This window comes from Triticum dicoccoides, chromosome 4B (assembly GCF_002162155.2).
Source record: "Triticum dicoccoides isolate Atlit2015 ecotype Zavitan chromosome 4B, WEW_v2.0, whole genome shotgun sequence".
NCBI lineage: Eukaryota > Viridiplantae > Streptophyta > Magnoliopsida > Poales > Poaceae > Triticum > Triticum dicoccoides.
In genome coordinates this window covers 337,810,514-337,825,089 of record NC_041387.1, presented here as the reverse complement: position 1 = coordinate 337,825,089, position 14,576 = coordinate 337,810,514, and the positions used below count along the sequence as shown (strand labels likewise).

At 44.1% G+C, this 14,576-nt stretch overlaps 1 protein-coding gene across 1 annotated transcript; it reads left to right on the top strand.

Annotated features, from left to right (window-relative positions):
• The first annotated feature begins 2,490 nt into the window (after window positions 1-2,490).
• LOC119296098 lies at window positions 2,491-6,010 on the top strand. The gene is made up of 3 exons (XM_037574498.1): window positions 2,491-3,188; window positions 5,036-5,280; window positions 5,454-6,010. Exons 1-3 carry the CDS (start codon window positions 2,935-2,937, stop codon window positions 5,495-5,497), a joined length of 543 nt encoding a protein of 180 aa, XP_037430395.1. The 5' UTR covers window positions 2,491-2,934; the 3' UTR covers window positions 5,498-6,010.
• Window positions 6,011-14,576: the final 8,566 nt, after the last annotated feature.

Below are 14,576 nucleotides of genomic sequence, written 5' to 3'. Positions count from 1 at the left end.
ATTTGTATGTTGTAATGTGTATTGGATATTGTTTGTTGGAAATTGGCAGGGCTGGCAGTTGAACAAGTAGTTGTGGCGGGTGCCCTAGAATGCCCGACACAACTAACAATATAAGCAGTGGCGGGCAACGTAGCTTGCCCGCCACTGCAAAGACTACCATTGGCGGATGCGTGAACGTCACTGATGCCATTATAGTAGTGGTGGAAGGTCAGTGGCGAGTGCCTCTGGGAGCCTAACCCGCCATTGCTGGACTTTTTACGCTCGCAAATGCTAGGCATTCCTGGAGTGTGTTTGTGAACGGATTGAGCATCAAATTACATGGCTCCCAATCAGGACCTAAAATGTCATGATAATTTCTACAGATGGCAAGTGGGTGCTCTATTCATGACTAGTTGCTTGTCTTTTCTGTCTCCATGAGATGGACAATTAGGCATTGTGCACTTTTTCAAGGATACGTCAAAGGTTCGAGATCATATACAGAAAATGCCTAGAAAGGCAGATAGTTTTACAACTTAGCCATGTCTAGCTTAGCCAATGTTTGACATGCGAATGACTCACTACTAGCCCACTCATCTACTCTAATCGGAAGCGATCCCGCCTTGCACTCCCGCCTTGCGCAACAGTTTGGTCATCCACCAGTCTTGCCCTTCTAAATCGATCTTCTTGAAAAGTTCACTCGTGGAAGGAGTCACTCCATTGAACACAACATCATTCATGTGCTTCCTCAACATCCACGCAACCAGCGCAATCAAGGTTCATGTCTCCAAATTGAGCTTTGGTTGTGGATTTATGGAGGTCCCCCATTCCATCATACTGGCATCCACACTTTGGTAGCCATGTTGGTTTGTCCCAGTGGTCGAGGATGGTGAGCTACACTTGCATAGCTTAGACACAGCCATGCAGGATGTGGTTGATTGTTTCCGATGCTTGATCACCGAATGGACAAGCCGAAGGGTATGATAGCTATCGTCGCACAAGCTTGTATGCCATCCAACACCTCTTCCTAGCCGCCAGCAATGCAAACAACTTGCAGGTCGCCGGCGCCCTCGACCGCCAGATTCGTGTGTCTCCATTGGCCTCCTCTCTCTCCCAGCAAAGAACGCCCGAACACCCGGTAAGCCAATCATGCCGGGAAGCATCTGTTTATCTCCCAAGCCCAGACTAGCTTGTCTTCAATACCATCCAGGAGCTCAATGTGTTAGGTTCTGTCCACGAGCTACAAGAACTTGCCTAGTGCTTGAGGGCACCTGCTAGGCGACACTTGCCACCATCCATCAACAATGGCTTGTTTCGCCGTCCTCTCCCATGCTCTATTCTTAACTGCCGCGAATAAGTTTGGCAGGAGGTCTTGGATTCGCTCTTTCCACAACCACCAATCTGTCCAAAACAGTGCCACCTCTCCATTTCCTAGCGTGCACTTGGTCGCCACCTTGTAGACCCGCAGGCGTTGTGCACTACATCCGTGAATCTTTTGAGAATTTTTGAAGCATCATTTCATACTGGACCCAACGCCCCTACAGGAATACGAGTGTTCCGCCAAACATCGAATGGTTTCACAATAATAAGAACAAGTACAAGAATTATATAGCTTTTTTGCACGTAAGAGAATAAAAGAACATATATAAAATCATAAGAATTTGACAAGCATCAGAATATGTGATAAAATAATATTACAAATGAACATTGTTAGTCAATGGGTGTGCGCCAAATATAAATCCGTTACTGTACACGGCAACCTTGTTCTGCATTGCCCAGCAATCTAAAGTTAAGAGATATTCTCTGCAGGGGCAAAAAATAGTGCAATATTAAAACATGATATCTCTCATAAGGTTCCAATGCAAATTTAGCCTTGAAGCTAACCTCCTGAGTATCACGGAGACGTAATCTTTCCCTAATAATAAAGCACGGATTCACAATACGCTTCTTCCCATGAATTTACGCTTTCAGTTTTTTTTTCAACACGTCCATATTTTTTCTCTATATATGCAAGGTGGTACTAATCTATTTATACCTTTTTGCCAGATCACGTTCATTTTTTCGTCAAAATAAGAAGGCTAAAAAAAATTGTGCGTCCGGGATTCGAACCGGAGACCTCTTTCTTGCATCGAAGGCGCAATGCAATGACCAACTGTGACAGCTAATTGTTGTGACTGGAGTCGAGTTGTCAAATATTTCTATAAGCTCTCGCACGTGTAATTTAAAACAAAAATGAGGCTAGCCAACTCACCTTCAGGGAGCTCCCCCGGATTGGGCTTCTTTGGCCGTCCGATCGGGCCAGGTCTGGTCAACTGAGCTATCTTGACCGTCTGATCTTCACTGCTGATGAATTTCGTTTCTATCGTATGGTTTTGTTCGTTGTCCAATGACCTGTGGGCTCGTCGCAAGCCTATATTGGCTGGGTGAGGCGCCTCATGTGTAAATTGTTCACCCAATCCCCTCCCTCCCGCGCGCCGCACACCATGGGGCATGGTGCACAACCCACTCCGCCGGCACTCGTGCGCCCAATCCTCTCCCCCGCAAGAACCCTAGCCCCCTGTCGACAGCCGCCACACCCCTCGCTCCTCCTAACCCGACTCCACGCTCATTTCCTCCTCTTCCATCCTGCACATCGGTCGCCCCCTTACCCTCCCGTCCCTCCCCTCCCCTCCCCTCCCCTCTCCTTCCGCATTTCATCCATTTCGGGCGAGCTTCTCCGGCGGCGATGGCGACCGGCAGGCAAAGGGTGACCCATGGATCTGTCCAGGAGATAGAAGATGAGAGGGAGAGAGAGAAGGAAGGATATGAGGGAGAAAGAGAGAGGAAAGAGGAGATGGAGGTCCTGCTGCGGGCGGGAGAGGGCCACGGATCGGCGTTGGCCTTCGCCGGGGCTTGATCCACTCCTAGGTCCTTCCTATTCTACTTCTCCCCACATCCACAGAGTATAAGTCATGGAGCATGGGGTCGACGACGGGGGCTGGAAGCCAGGAGGGATGGCCGAGGAAGAAGGCGACAACGTGTGAGTGGCAGAGGTCGTCTCTCTGGCCATCGCCTTGTCTCCTTCACAGCGCATGGTGCAGCAGGCTGGACGGGTGGCGGGGGCGACAGTTAAGGCCACGGACGCAGCTTGGAGAGCTATGCGGAGGTCTTGACCAAATATTGTCTCTTTCTCCATGCGGCCTCCTCCCCTCGGCTCTGTATTTGTCGGTGAGGTATGCCATGTGGCTTGTTCACATTGCCTTTCCTTCTTTTTTCTTCTTCTAAGGCAATGAGGGTATGCCCCATCTTCTGCGGCCTCCTCTCCTAAGGCATATATTTTCTTTGTCTATGTGATTATTTGGGAATTTTAGCTCTATGCAGCCATTTCCCTCGATTAGTTTCAGAAAATGGCGGCAGCAGTAGGTCGAATGGTTGAAGTAGGAAGTCAATTTGGTTAGGATGCATCCAATCATTTAAAATGATGATGCAATCACAAAATGATGCATCTGAGCTGCTCTATCTGATTGTATTTTAGTAAGACGCTGTGATTTTATAGACCATGTAAATGAATTGCTTGAGGAATGTGAGATTGCATCCTTAATTTGTACCTATGTTTTTAAGGCGGTAAGGCGAGGCGAGGCGCTGGGGGGGCGCCTCACCGCCTAAGCGCTAAAGCGTAAGGCGAGGCGACGCCTTAGACACGTGCATATATAATATATGGCAGCCAATTAGGAGATTTAACAACTAGCATTAACTTAATAAATTGTACATACATATATAATAGATGGCCACCAATTAGGAGATTTAACAACTAACATTAACATATAAACTGTTACCAAAGCATAGGCCTCAAATCATCTTGTGTATATGACAGAACGGCGCCTTTGAAGTTCAGCTTCATCCTCCTCATCAATATATCGCTCCATAGCTTTAAACTTTCTAGTGTTTAAGGAATTGTGCATCTCTATCCTAATCTCCATGGATGCCTCGGGACACTTATCCGCATCACTGGAACCCCCAGAAAAGTGCTGCTTTAGCCTTCTCACTCCACCATGGACTATCTTGCCACACAATGTACACTGGAGTAAATCTTTCCTCTCTAAATCTGGCCAGAACCCATACTTCCAGGCTGGATCATCTGATGTAGCTCTTCTCCTAGGATCATTGGCTAGATCCATCAGAGCAGGTACACCTGGCTACTGTCAAAGAAAAAGAGAGAAGAGCCAAATCACTAGAGCAGCCAGATCAAGCATGGGGAAGGAGAGAAGCAGTGGTGGGGCTGCTGCCTTGTGGGTGGAGAAGCAGATCTGGGAAGAAACAGATGCAGATGAGGAGCGGGCAAGCACATCTAGCTACACTGCTGTGCATAAGAGAGGCAGCACCTAACAGTTAGTAGAGGAGCTGTGCATAACAGAGCAGGCAAGCATGGCAAGCTACACTGCTGGATGGAAGAAAGAGGAGAGGGGGAAAGGGGGGAGAAGAGAGGGCTGAATTCATACCTTGATGTGGTGCTGATCTGCTGGAAGAGGGTTGCGCCAGAGGAGGATGGGGAGGAGCTGCAGCCAGAGAGGAGGGGGAGGAACTGTGGCCGGAGGGAGGAGGCTGGCGGCTGCCGCAGATCTGAGGAAGCCTCCGTCAATGGTCCAGAGAGGAGACAGGAGAGACCTCTCGCGTCGATTCACTCTCTCTTTCCCCTTCTCATAACTGGTCGCACCTGAACCAATGTTTCCCGCGCCTGTGTTCCCGCCCAGGTCAGTTTTCCCGCCTGCAATCTCTGTTTCCCTGCCTGACAAGCTAAGGCGTCCGATTTGGTCTGAGGCGTGCAAGGCGGCGCTAAGGCGGACGCTTCAGACGCCTTACAGCCTAAGGCGGACGCCTTACACGACTGTCTAAGGCAAGGCCGACGCCCTGAGCCTGGAGGGCGCCCCGACGCCTAGGCGTCGCCTAAGCGACGGCGACGCCTTACGGACGCCTTAAAAACAGAGATTTGTACATCCATGTTCTTGCACTGTTTGCAGATTTTGGTCTTCTATATTCATCTCTTGTTGATTTTTCTAAAGCAAGATGTATATTTGTACAGGTTTCTCCTTGCCGTCGGTAGCAGCAGTGAGCATAGGGGCAGCGGTCGCAGTCGCCTGCGGAGCACAGCGGCACGTGGGCTGGTCTTGCCGCCGCCAGAGCAGAGCGAAGGGGGTCGATGCAGGGTCAAGGAGGGGCACGAGCGAGGGTCATGCCGCACGGGGAGCGCACGACATCCAGCGAGAGAAGACTTTTCCTCTTCCTGTGTCGGTGTGCACCCCTCATTGCCGCCCTGCTCGTCCTCCAGTGAGCCCTCCTCCTCTCTTTTTCCTCCCCTCCCAGCCCTCTTCTTTTCCTAACTGCTTCTCCTTTGATCTCCCCATTTTTAGTTTCTCTTTATGCTCCATTTTTAGTTTCTCTTCATGCTTTTATTTGTTGTATAGGATCAATGAAACTTGAAAGAATGGTTGATTGTGTAGGATCAATGAAACTTGAAAGAGCAGTGGAAGAAACGGAAGCATGATGTTTTGGGTGTGCACACATGTATAGTACTCGCATTTTCAGATGATTGTGAAGTTTATGGAAGAAGCATATCTGAATGCTTGCTTCAAGTGTTTCTTGCTCTAAACATGGTAACCCATGTCCTTACATGCAAGAAGCTGCTCTCAGTTACTTCTTGGCAAATGATCAGTTGATTAATTTCTTATGGCATATTATTTTTTACATGGAACTAAAAAGAACACTGGTTTTCTGAGAAAATAAGATTAGGGAAGTCACACATGTTGTTTAAATCAAGATAGCATATATGTAGCTTTACTTGCTATTTTTGCATCATGGATGCTGAAGTTCCTAGAGGTAAAGCAGAAACTTGATGCCATGTACAGCCGTGCAAGTGTGCTGTCTGATGGTCTTTAAAAATTTCTTATAGACGAATGGCTGGACTAAAATTTTCAAATCGTAATAAGCACTTGTTTTCTACAGTTGGTAGCATATATATAGCTTGCGGAGATTTCATGTAATAGACATCTAAGTTAAAACTCAGGAATCATATTATCCGTATCTTTTAAACCGTAACTCCGATTTGAACATGTTATATATGAAATTTGATTACAAAAATATGTAGAATATGAATATGAGATTATTTTTACATGTTAAGTATTTTATGTATTATTTTGGAAGAAATTTAAGTCAAACAAATGATTTTCTAAATCGTCCGTATCTTTTAAACGGTAACTCTGATTTTAACATGTTATATATGAAACTTTATTAGAAAAATGTATGGAATCTGAATATGATGTTAATTTTATCTGTTAAATATTTTTTAAATATTGTTTTGGAAGCAAACTTATAATCTATAGCACGATCTGTTTTTCTTTCGTGTCGGAGGTGATCCAGATTGCAAATAAACACCAACTATAACCATATAGGGAAAAAACATCGATTACTACACATGCATACCTCTAAAAAACATCACTAGAAAAAACAACAGATTTTTCATCGTGAGAGAGGGAGAGGGAGAGAGAGGAGAGAGGGAGAGAGAGACGCCTTAGGATTAACCACATTCAAACATGTTTTGGTTTGTGCGAACACTGAGGCCACCACCGGCGAGGGTGAGAAGGAAAATAAGCGGCAACAAAAATATGATGCCTCGCTAAAATAAAGGAGATGGGCCTATTATGGTATGGTTGCTGGGTTAAGAGCGTGCGTTATATTTTTTTTCTTCCGTTGCAACGTACGGGCTCTTTTGCTAGGAGAACAATTGTAATGTGGTATGCCATCCAGGAGCTCAATGTGTTAGGTTCTGTCCACGAGCTGCAAGAACTCGCTTAGTGCTTGAGGGCACCTGCTATGCGACACTTGCCACCATCCGTCAACAATGGCTTGTTTCACCGTTCTCTCCCATGCTCTATTCTTAACTGCCGCGAATAAGTTTGGCAGGAGGTCTTGGATTCGCTCTTTACACAACCACCAATCTGTCCAAAGCAGTACCACCTCTCCATTTCCTAGCGTGCACTTGGTCGCCATCTTGTAGACCTGCAGGCGTTGTGCACTACATTCGTGAATCTTTTGAGAATATTTGAAGCATCATTTCATACTGGACCCAACGCCCCTACAGGAATACGAGTGTTCCCCTAAACATCAAATGGTTTCACAATAATAAGAACAAGTACAAGAATTATATAGCTTTTTTTGCAGGTAAGAGAATAAAAGAACATATATAAAATCATAAGAATTTCACAAGCATCAGAATATGTGACAAAATAATATTACAAATGAACATTGTTAGTCAATGGTTGTGCGCCAAATATAAATCCGTTACTGTACACGGCAACCTTGTTCTGCATTGCCCAGCAATCTAAGGCTAAGAGATATTCTCTGCAGGGGCAAAAAATAGTGCAACATTAAAACATGATATCTCCCGTAAGGTTCCAATGCAAATTTAGCCTTGAAGCTAACCTCCCGAGTATCACAGAGGTGTAATATTTTCCTAATAATAACGGACGGATTGAATCCGTCGGGTTCACCGTCACAATACGTTTCTTCCCATGAATTTACGCTTTCAGTTTTTTTCTTCAACACGTCCATATTTTTTCTCTATATATGCAAGGTGGTACTAATCTATCTAGTTTTTTTACGAGATCACGTTCATTTTTTCATCGAAATAAGAAGGCTAAAAAAATTTGTGCGTCCGGGGTTTGAACCGGAGACCTCTTTCTTGCATCGAAGGCGCAATGCAATGACCAACTGTGATAGCTAATTGTCGTGACCAGAGTCGAGTTGTCAAATATTTCTATAAGCTCTCGCACGTGTAATTAACTATACTGGGCCTAGGCCAGCCCTTCAGCTGTTGGGCCGGTTGCACCAACGCGCCCACATAAACCATCGATGTACAAAAAATAGAGCCCACCCCATAGTATTAATATTTATGGATATTTCATGTTGAATAGTCCCACATGGATCAAATCAAATGATTTCCACCAATTTAAATTAGTTTAACAAGATTGTTTGGTGTGAGCTAATTATACGGGATCCTACATGCAAGATGAGAAGTGCTTTGCAGGCTGCATGATACAGTGAGCTAGGATATTTACAAAGTGGCCTAGGAAGCTGTGGCGCCCATGTGTGCATGCATGCAAGACACAACAACAAACTTCAACAAATGTTCGATGTAGCAAATGAACTAGCCGAAATGCGCACAATACACTTTTTCCCATGAATTTACGCAGTTTTTTAACCTATATTATTTTCGCTATCCAAGGTGGTACTATTTACATGTAATTTTATCCGTCGTTTCGTGTTGTAAGTGCATCTAGTGCCCCTTAGTGATTTTGGTGTATTGAAGACTTATAGGTTAAGGGACTAATGTGTTTGTGAGTGTACACAGGTCTATAAGTCAATGAGGAGTTTGATATTTACAGAGAAAGTCGACCCCTAAAAATGAATATCTTCAACTGAAGATTTTCGTATTCCTGAAGACTTTCGTGAAGACTTTGAAAGTGAAGAAATTGGTGTGTCGGTGAAGACTTGATATTCATACGAGGAATATGAAGCTTGAAGACTTTCGTTTTTATAGTTTTGTTTTTCTCTTTCTTGAGTCATAGGAAACACCGTACTGTTAAAGGGGGTCGAGGAAATACTAAGGAAAAAATTTCAAGTGATGCTCAACTCAAAATCCTAAACCTACCAAACCCTTCGAGTGAAGGCTTTGGAAATCTCATACAGTTCAGTCACTTTCTTCAGTAACAGAGACGAAGTTCTTCTAGTCACTGAGGAATTTGTTCTGACTGAGGAGTTAGGAATTCACCAGTGTGGATTGCCTACACAGTGAGGAACATGATAGCCCTGAGGAATTTGATAGTCAAATTTCCGACCGTTGATGTGCTACGCGCCAGCTGTCCCAAAATATCTTATCCACCTAACGGTCATATCAGACAAGGGCATTTATGTCTTATCATGTCGGGCTGCTCCCTAGGCTATAAATAGCCGCCCCCTACAACCACTAGCTGGTTGGCTGCTCCGAGAGAAACTGACACTTGTCATTTGAGAGCAACCCATCCTCTGAGGACTTTGAACGAAAATCATCGAGTGAGGAAAAACCCAAACACCTACAAACCCAAAGTGATTGAGCATCACTGAAGAGATTGATCCTGCGTGGATCCGACGCTTGTTACCTTTGAAGACTGTGCTTCTTCCAGACGGTTAAGCGTCATGGTCTAGAGCATCCAAGAGGAATTGTGGATCGCCGAGTGACCGAGTCTGTGAAGGTTTGGAAGTCGCCTGAAGACTTACCACGAGTGACTGGACGAGATCTGTGTGATCTTAGTTCAAGAAGAATACGGTGAGGACTTGGTGTCCTGAGCTGCGTGCTCAGCGACTGGGTGTCCGGGACTGCGTGTCCTCAAGTTTAAATACTCAGCCGCTCCAACCAGACGTACAACTGAGACAGCTGTTGGAACTGGTCTAACAAATCATTGTCTTCATCAACCTTACTAGTTCTATTTCCTCAACTCTTTCATTTCCTCATTACTGTGTTGAGTGATTATTCATATCTGTGTTTGAAGACTTTGACTGAAGACTTTCTCAATTTCCTCAGTTCAATTCTTCAGTCTGTTTGTCTTCATCTTGTGTTATCCTGTGTTTACGCTTTCTGTACTCTGTGCTTGTCTTCATTTCATCATGATGACTAAGTCTGTATCCTGTTATGCTTATTTCTGAGTACTTATTCCGCTGCTAGTAGTTCTTCGATAAGGAATTTCCTCACCGGCAAATTCCTTAGTGAAGAATTCATAAAAATCGCCTATTCACCCCCCCTCTAGTCGATATAACGCACTTTCAATTCGTATCAGAGCAAGATACTCCCTTGTTCTGTGTGATTTTGGTTTAACCACCTGGAGTTCTAGTTATGTCGACTGCAGGTATGATCAAGGTCTCCGCTGGGTGTCCTACCTTTGATGGCACGGACTACCCCTACTGGAAGAATAAGATGCGAATGCATCTTGAAGAAATTGATAACGATCTCTGGTACATTGTGGAAAATGGTGTTCCCTCAGTCACACCTTCTCTGAATGCTGCTGATGTGAAGAGATTCAAGCAACTCGATTCTCAAGTCAAGAATATCATATGTGGCCATCTGAGTAAAGGACAGTATGGTAGAGTGAGTGCTTTGGAAACTGCTAAGCTTATCTGGGATAGGCTCTCCAAAGTAAACGAAGGAGTCTCAACTCAACATGACTCTCATGTTGACGTTCTTCGCAATCTCTTCAACCGCTTCAAAACACTCGACAATGAAAATGTTCAGCAAACCTTCGATCGCCTCACTGACATCTCAAATGAGCTTCAAGCTCTTGGCGCCACTAACATCACCGACCATGAGGTGGTGAAGAAATTGCTGAGATCGCTAGATTCCTCATTTGATACTCTGGCACTGATGGTTCAAGAGCGATCTGATTACAAGTCACTTGATCCCGCTGATATTCTCGAGAGGCTAAATACTCATGAGTTCCAGCTTGCTGAAAAGAGAGATCTCTATGGTTCAAGCTATGGCAAACCACATGCCCTGAAGGCCAAAGCTGTGCCTGAATCTGAATGTGAAGACTCTGGTAGTAGCCTTGGTGATCCTGAAGAATTGAGCCAGGAGCTAGCACTGCTCGTGAAGAAGTTCCAGAAGTTCTCAAGACGTGGTCGCTTTGGAAAATCCTCAAGAAGCAGTGATTCCTCATCAAGTGACTATAAGAGAAGACTTTGCCACAAATGCAAGAAACCTGGTCACTATATTCAGGATTGTCCTTAATGGGAAAAGGAATTAAAGAAGAAGAAATACAAGGATTATAGTTCTGATAACGCTAAGAAGAAGAAGAAATCTTCAAAATCTTCATCATCAAAATCCTCGAAGTCTTCATCTCACAAGTAGAGCAGCTCCAAGAAGGCTCGGGCATTCATTGGAAAGGAAATGGACTCTGAACCTAAATCTGAGGAACATGAAGAAGAGGAGGCATCTGAGGAGTCAGAGTCTGGTGTGGCGAGTCTGGCTCTCGCTACTGCTTTCATCAGCAAGTCTATCTTCAACTCTGAAGAAATTGACCGCACCAACAAGGCTGACGAAGACAATGATGACTACGCTCCCACCTATTGCTTCATGGCAAAAGGTGCCAAGAATGATCAGCCCAAAGTCAACGAGTGGGTTCTCGATAGTGGATGTACAAATCACATGACTGGTGACAAGAATATATTGATGGATGCTCCCTTAACACCATCACATCTAAAGCATATCATCTTCGCTGACAAAGGCAAAAGTCAGGTATTGGGTCTAGGTAAGGTTGTGATCTCAAAGGATTGACACATGGACAAAGTTATGCTTGTCGAGTCCTTAGGATACAACCTCATGTCTGTCTCAATGCTTTGTGATCTCGATATGGTTGTTGTCTTTGGAAGATATCGACGTGTTGTGATCATGGAAGCTGACTATTCCAAAGTCTTCGAAGGCTTTAGGAGAGGAGATTTGTATATTGTTGATTTCTCTACAGGACCACAACCAGCAATGTGCTTACTTGCAAAAGCTTCAGAAGGCTGGCTATGGCATCGACGACTTGGTCATGCTGGCATGAGGAATCTAAACACGCTTGCGAAGAAGAAGCATGTCATTGGCATTGAGAATGTCAAATTCCTCAAGGATCACTTATGTGGAGCTTGTGAAGCTGGAAAGATGACCAAGGCCAAGCATCCAGCGAAGACTATCATGACCACTACTCGTCCATTCGAATTGCTTCACATGGATCTCTTTGGTCCTAATCATTATTCTGTTGTTTCGAATGATGCATATCTATATGGCTTTGTTATTGTTGATGACTATTCTCGTTACACATGGGTATACATTGTCACTTACAAACATGAAGTGCAGGAAATCTTCAAACGATTTTCCTCGAGGGCTTCAACCAACTTTGGTGTGAAGATCAAGCACATGTGAACTGACAATGGGACTGAGTTCAAGAATTTCGGTCTTGATGGCTATCTTGATGAACTTGGTATTACACATGAGTTATCTGCTCCTTATACTCCTCAGCAGAATGGCGTCGTGGAGCGCAAGAACAGAACCCTCGCTGAAATGGCTCGCACTATGCTTGATGAATACAAAACGCCTCGTCGTTTTTGGATTGATGCAATTGATACTGCGTGCCACATTATCAATCGGGTATATCTTCACAAATTCTTCAAGAAGACTGCCTATGAACTCCTCACTGACAAGAAACCCAATATGAGTTACTTAAAAGTCTTCGGTGCTATATGTTGGATTAGAGATCCTCATCACAATGCTAAATTTGCACCAAAAGCACATGAAGGTTTTATGCTTGGTTACGAAAAGGACTCGCACACCTACAGAGTCTTCAACAACGTTCTTCACAAGGTTGTTGAAATTGTAAATGTGCGGTTCGATGAAACTAATGGCTCGCAAAGAGAGCACCTACCTTCTGTGATAGATGAACAAGAACCTGAGGATTCTATCAAGTTCAAGGCTACTGAGGATGTTATTCCTACCAAAGAATCTATTGAAGAATTCATTCCAGAACATGAAGAAAATCGAGCTGGTGCACCTGATGAAAATGCTGAAGAAAATGGTGCTGAAGAAAATGCTGATCAAATTCCTCAACGACAACCAGCTCATCCTCGCATTGCAAAATAAGTGCAAGTTGAAAAGATCATCGATGACATTCGAGCGCCAGGTCCTCTCACACGCTCAAAAGCTTCACATTTATCTAACTTTTATGGGCACTATGCTTTTGTCTCTATCACAGAGCCCACTAAGGTAGATGAAGCATTTCTGGAGCCTGAGTGGATTCAGGCCATGCAAGAAGAATTACATCAGTTCGAGCTCAACAATGTCTGGGAACTGGTCAAACGTCCAGATCCTCGCAAGCATAATATCATCGGCACAAAGTGGATCTACCGCAACAAGCATGATGAAAATGGCCTTGTGGTGAGAAATAAGGCACGACTTGTAGCTCAAGGCTACACACAGGTTGAAGGAATTGATTTCGATGAAAATTTTGCACCTGTTGCTAGACTTGAGGCTATTCGCATATTACTTGCTTATGCTAACCATCATAATATTATCTTACAACAAATGGATGTGAAAAGTGCATTCCTCAATGGTAAGCTTGAGGAAGAAGTATATGTTGCTCAACCCCCAGGTTTTGAAGATCCAAAGAATCCTGACAAAGTCTTCAAACTTAACAAGGCCCTGTATGGCCTCAAGCAGGCCCCTCAGGCGTGATATGACACTTTGAAGGAATTCTTCATGAAGAATGGCTTCACACCCGGTTCACTTAACCCTACTCTCTTTACTAAATCTTATGATGGTGAACTATTTGCGTGCCAAATATACGTTGATGATATTATCTTTGGCTGTACTGACCAATGTTATAGTGATGAATTTGCCTATATGATGAGTAAAGAATATCAAATGTCTATGATGGGAGAGTTGAAATTCTTTTTAGGTCTTCAAATTCGTCAACAGCATAATGGTATATTCATATCTCAGGAGGAATACCTCAAGGAAGTTCTGAGGAAATTCGGCATGCAAGACTGCAAAGGCGTCAAAATTCCTATGCCCACAAATGGCCATCTATGCACTGATGAAAATGGTATTGACTTCGATCACAAGGTATACCGCTCCATGATTGGCTCGTTATTGTACTTATGTGCATCTAGGCCAGATATAATGCTTAGTGTTTGCATGTGTGCCCGATTTCAAGTTGCACCGAAGGAATCACACCATAAGGCTGTGAAGCATATTCTTTGATATCTAGCTCACACACCAACACTAGGATTATGGTACCCCAAGGGCTCTACTTTTGATCTCATTGGATATTCTGACTCTGACTATGCTGGTGATCGTGTGGACCGCAAGTCAATATCTGGTACTTATCATTTCCTCGGACGATCCTTCGTCTGTTGGTCCTCGAAGAAAGAGAACTGCGTATCACTGTCTACTGCAGAGGCTGAGTACATTGCTACTGGTTCTTGCTGTGCTCAACTGCTATGGATGAAGCAAACCCTCAAGGACTACGGCATCAACGTGAAGAATGTGCCTCTCCTCTGTGACAATGAGAGTGCTATCAAGATTGCTCACAACCCAGTTCAGCACTCGGAGACAAAGCACATACAGATTCGTCATCATTTTCTTCGTGATCATGTGTTGAAGGGCGACATCTCCATCGAGCACGTGAAGACTGAAGAACAGCTAGCCGATATCTTCACAAAGCCCTTGGATGAGAAGAGATTTAGCAAGTTGTGGTGTGAGCTAAATATCTTAGAATTTTCGAATGTTCTTTGAAAAAGGACACACATTCTGACACTTATGCAAAATTGATGACTTAGATGTGCAACACATGAAGAAACGTTTTTCTTCAATAAATGAAGAATGACACTCTAAGTGTGAAGAAATTAATGAAGAATTTGATTCTCAGAACCCTACGACAATTTTACGTGGTGTCTGAAATCATCATTCTTATATGGTGGGTCACGCCACCACCAAAGTTGAAAATCTTCATTTTTGAAATTCCTCAGTTTTTGAAATTCTTCAGTTTTTCAAATTCTTCAACTTT

What these genes read in the sequence shown, in the direction of transcription:
- LOC119296098 (XM_037574498.1), top strand. Translation starts at nt 2,935, where the DNA reads ATGGGGTCGACGACGGGGGCTGGAAGCCAGGAGGGATGGCCGAGGAAG. An exon ending in GCTCTGTATTTGTCGGTGAG is followed by an intron (nt 3,189 to 5,035) that starts GTATGCCATGTG and finishes ATATTTGTACAG; the next exon opens with GTTTCTCCTTGCCGTCGGTA. An exon ending in GCCGCCCTGCTCGTCCTCCA is followed by an intron (nt 5,281 to 5,453) that starts GTGAGCCCTCCT and finishes TTGATTGTGTAG; the next exon opens with GATCAATGAAACTTGAAAGA.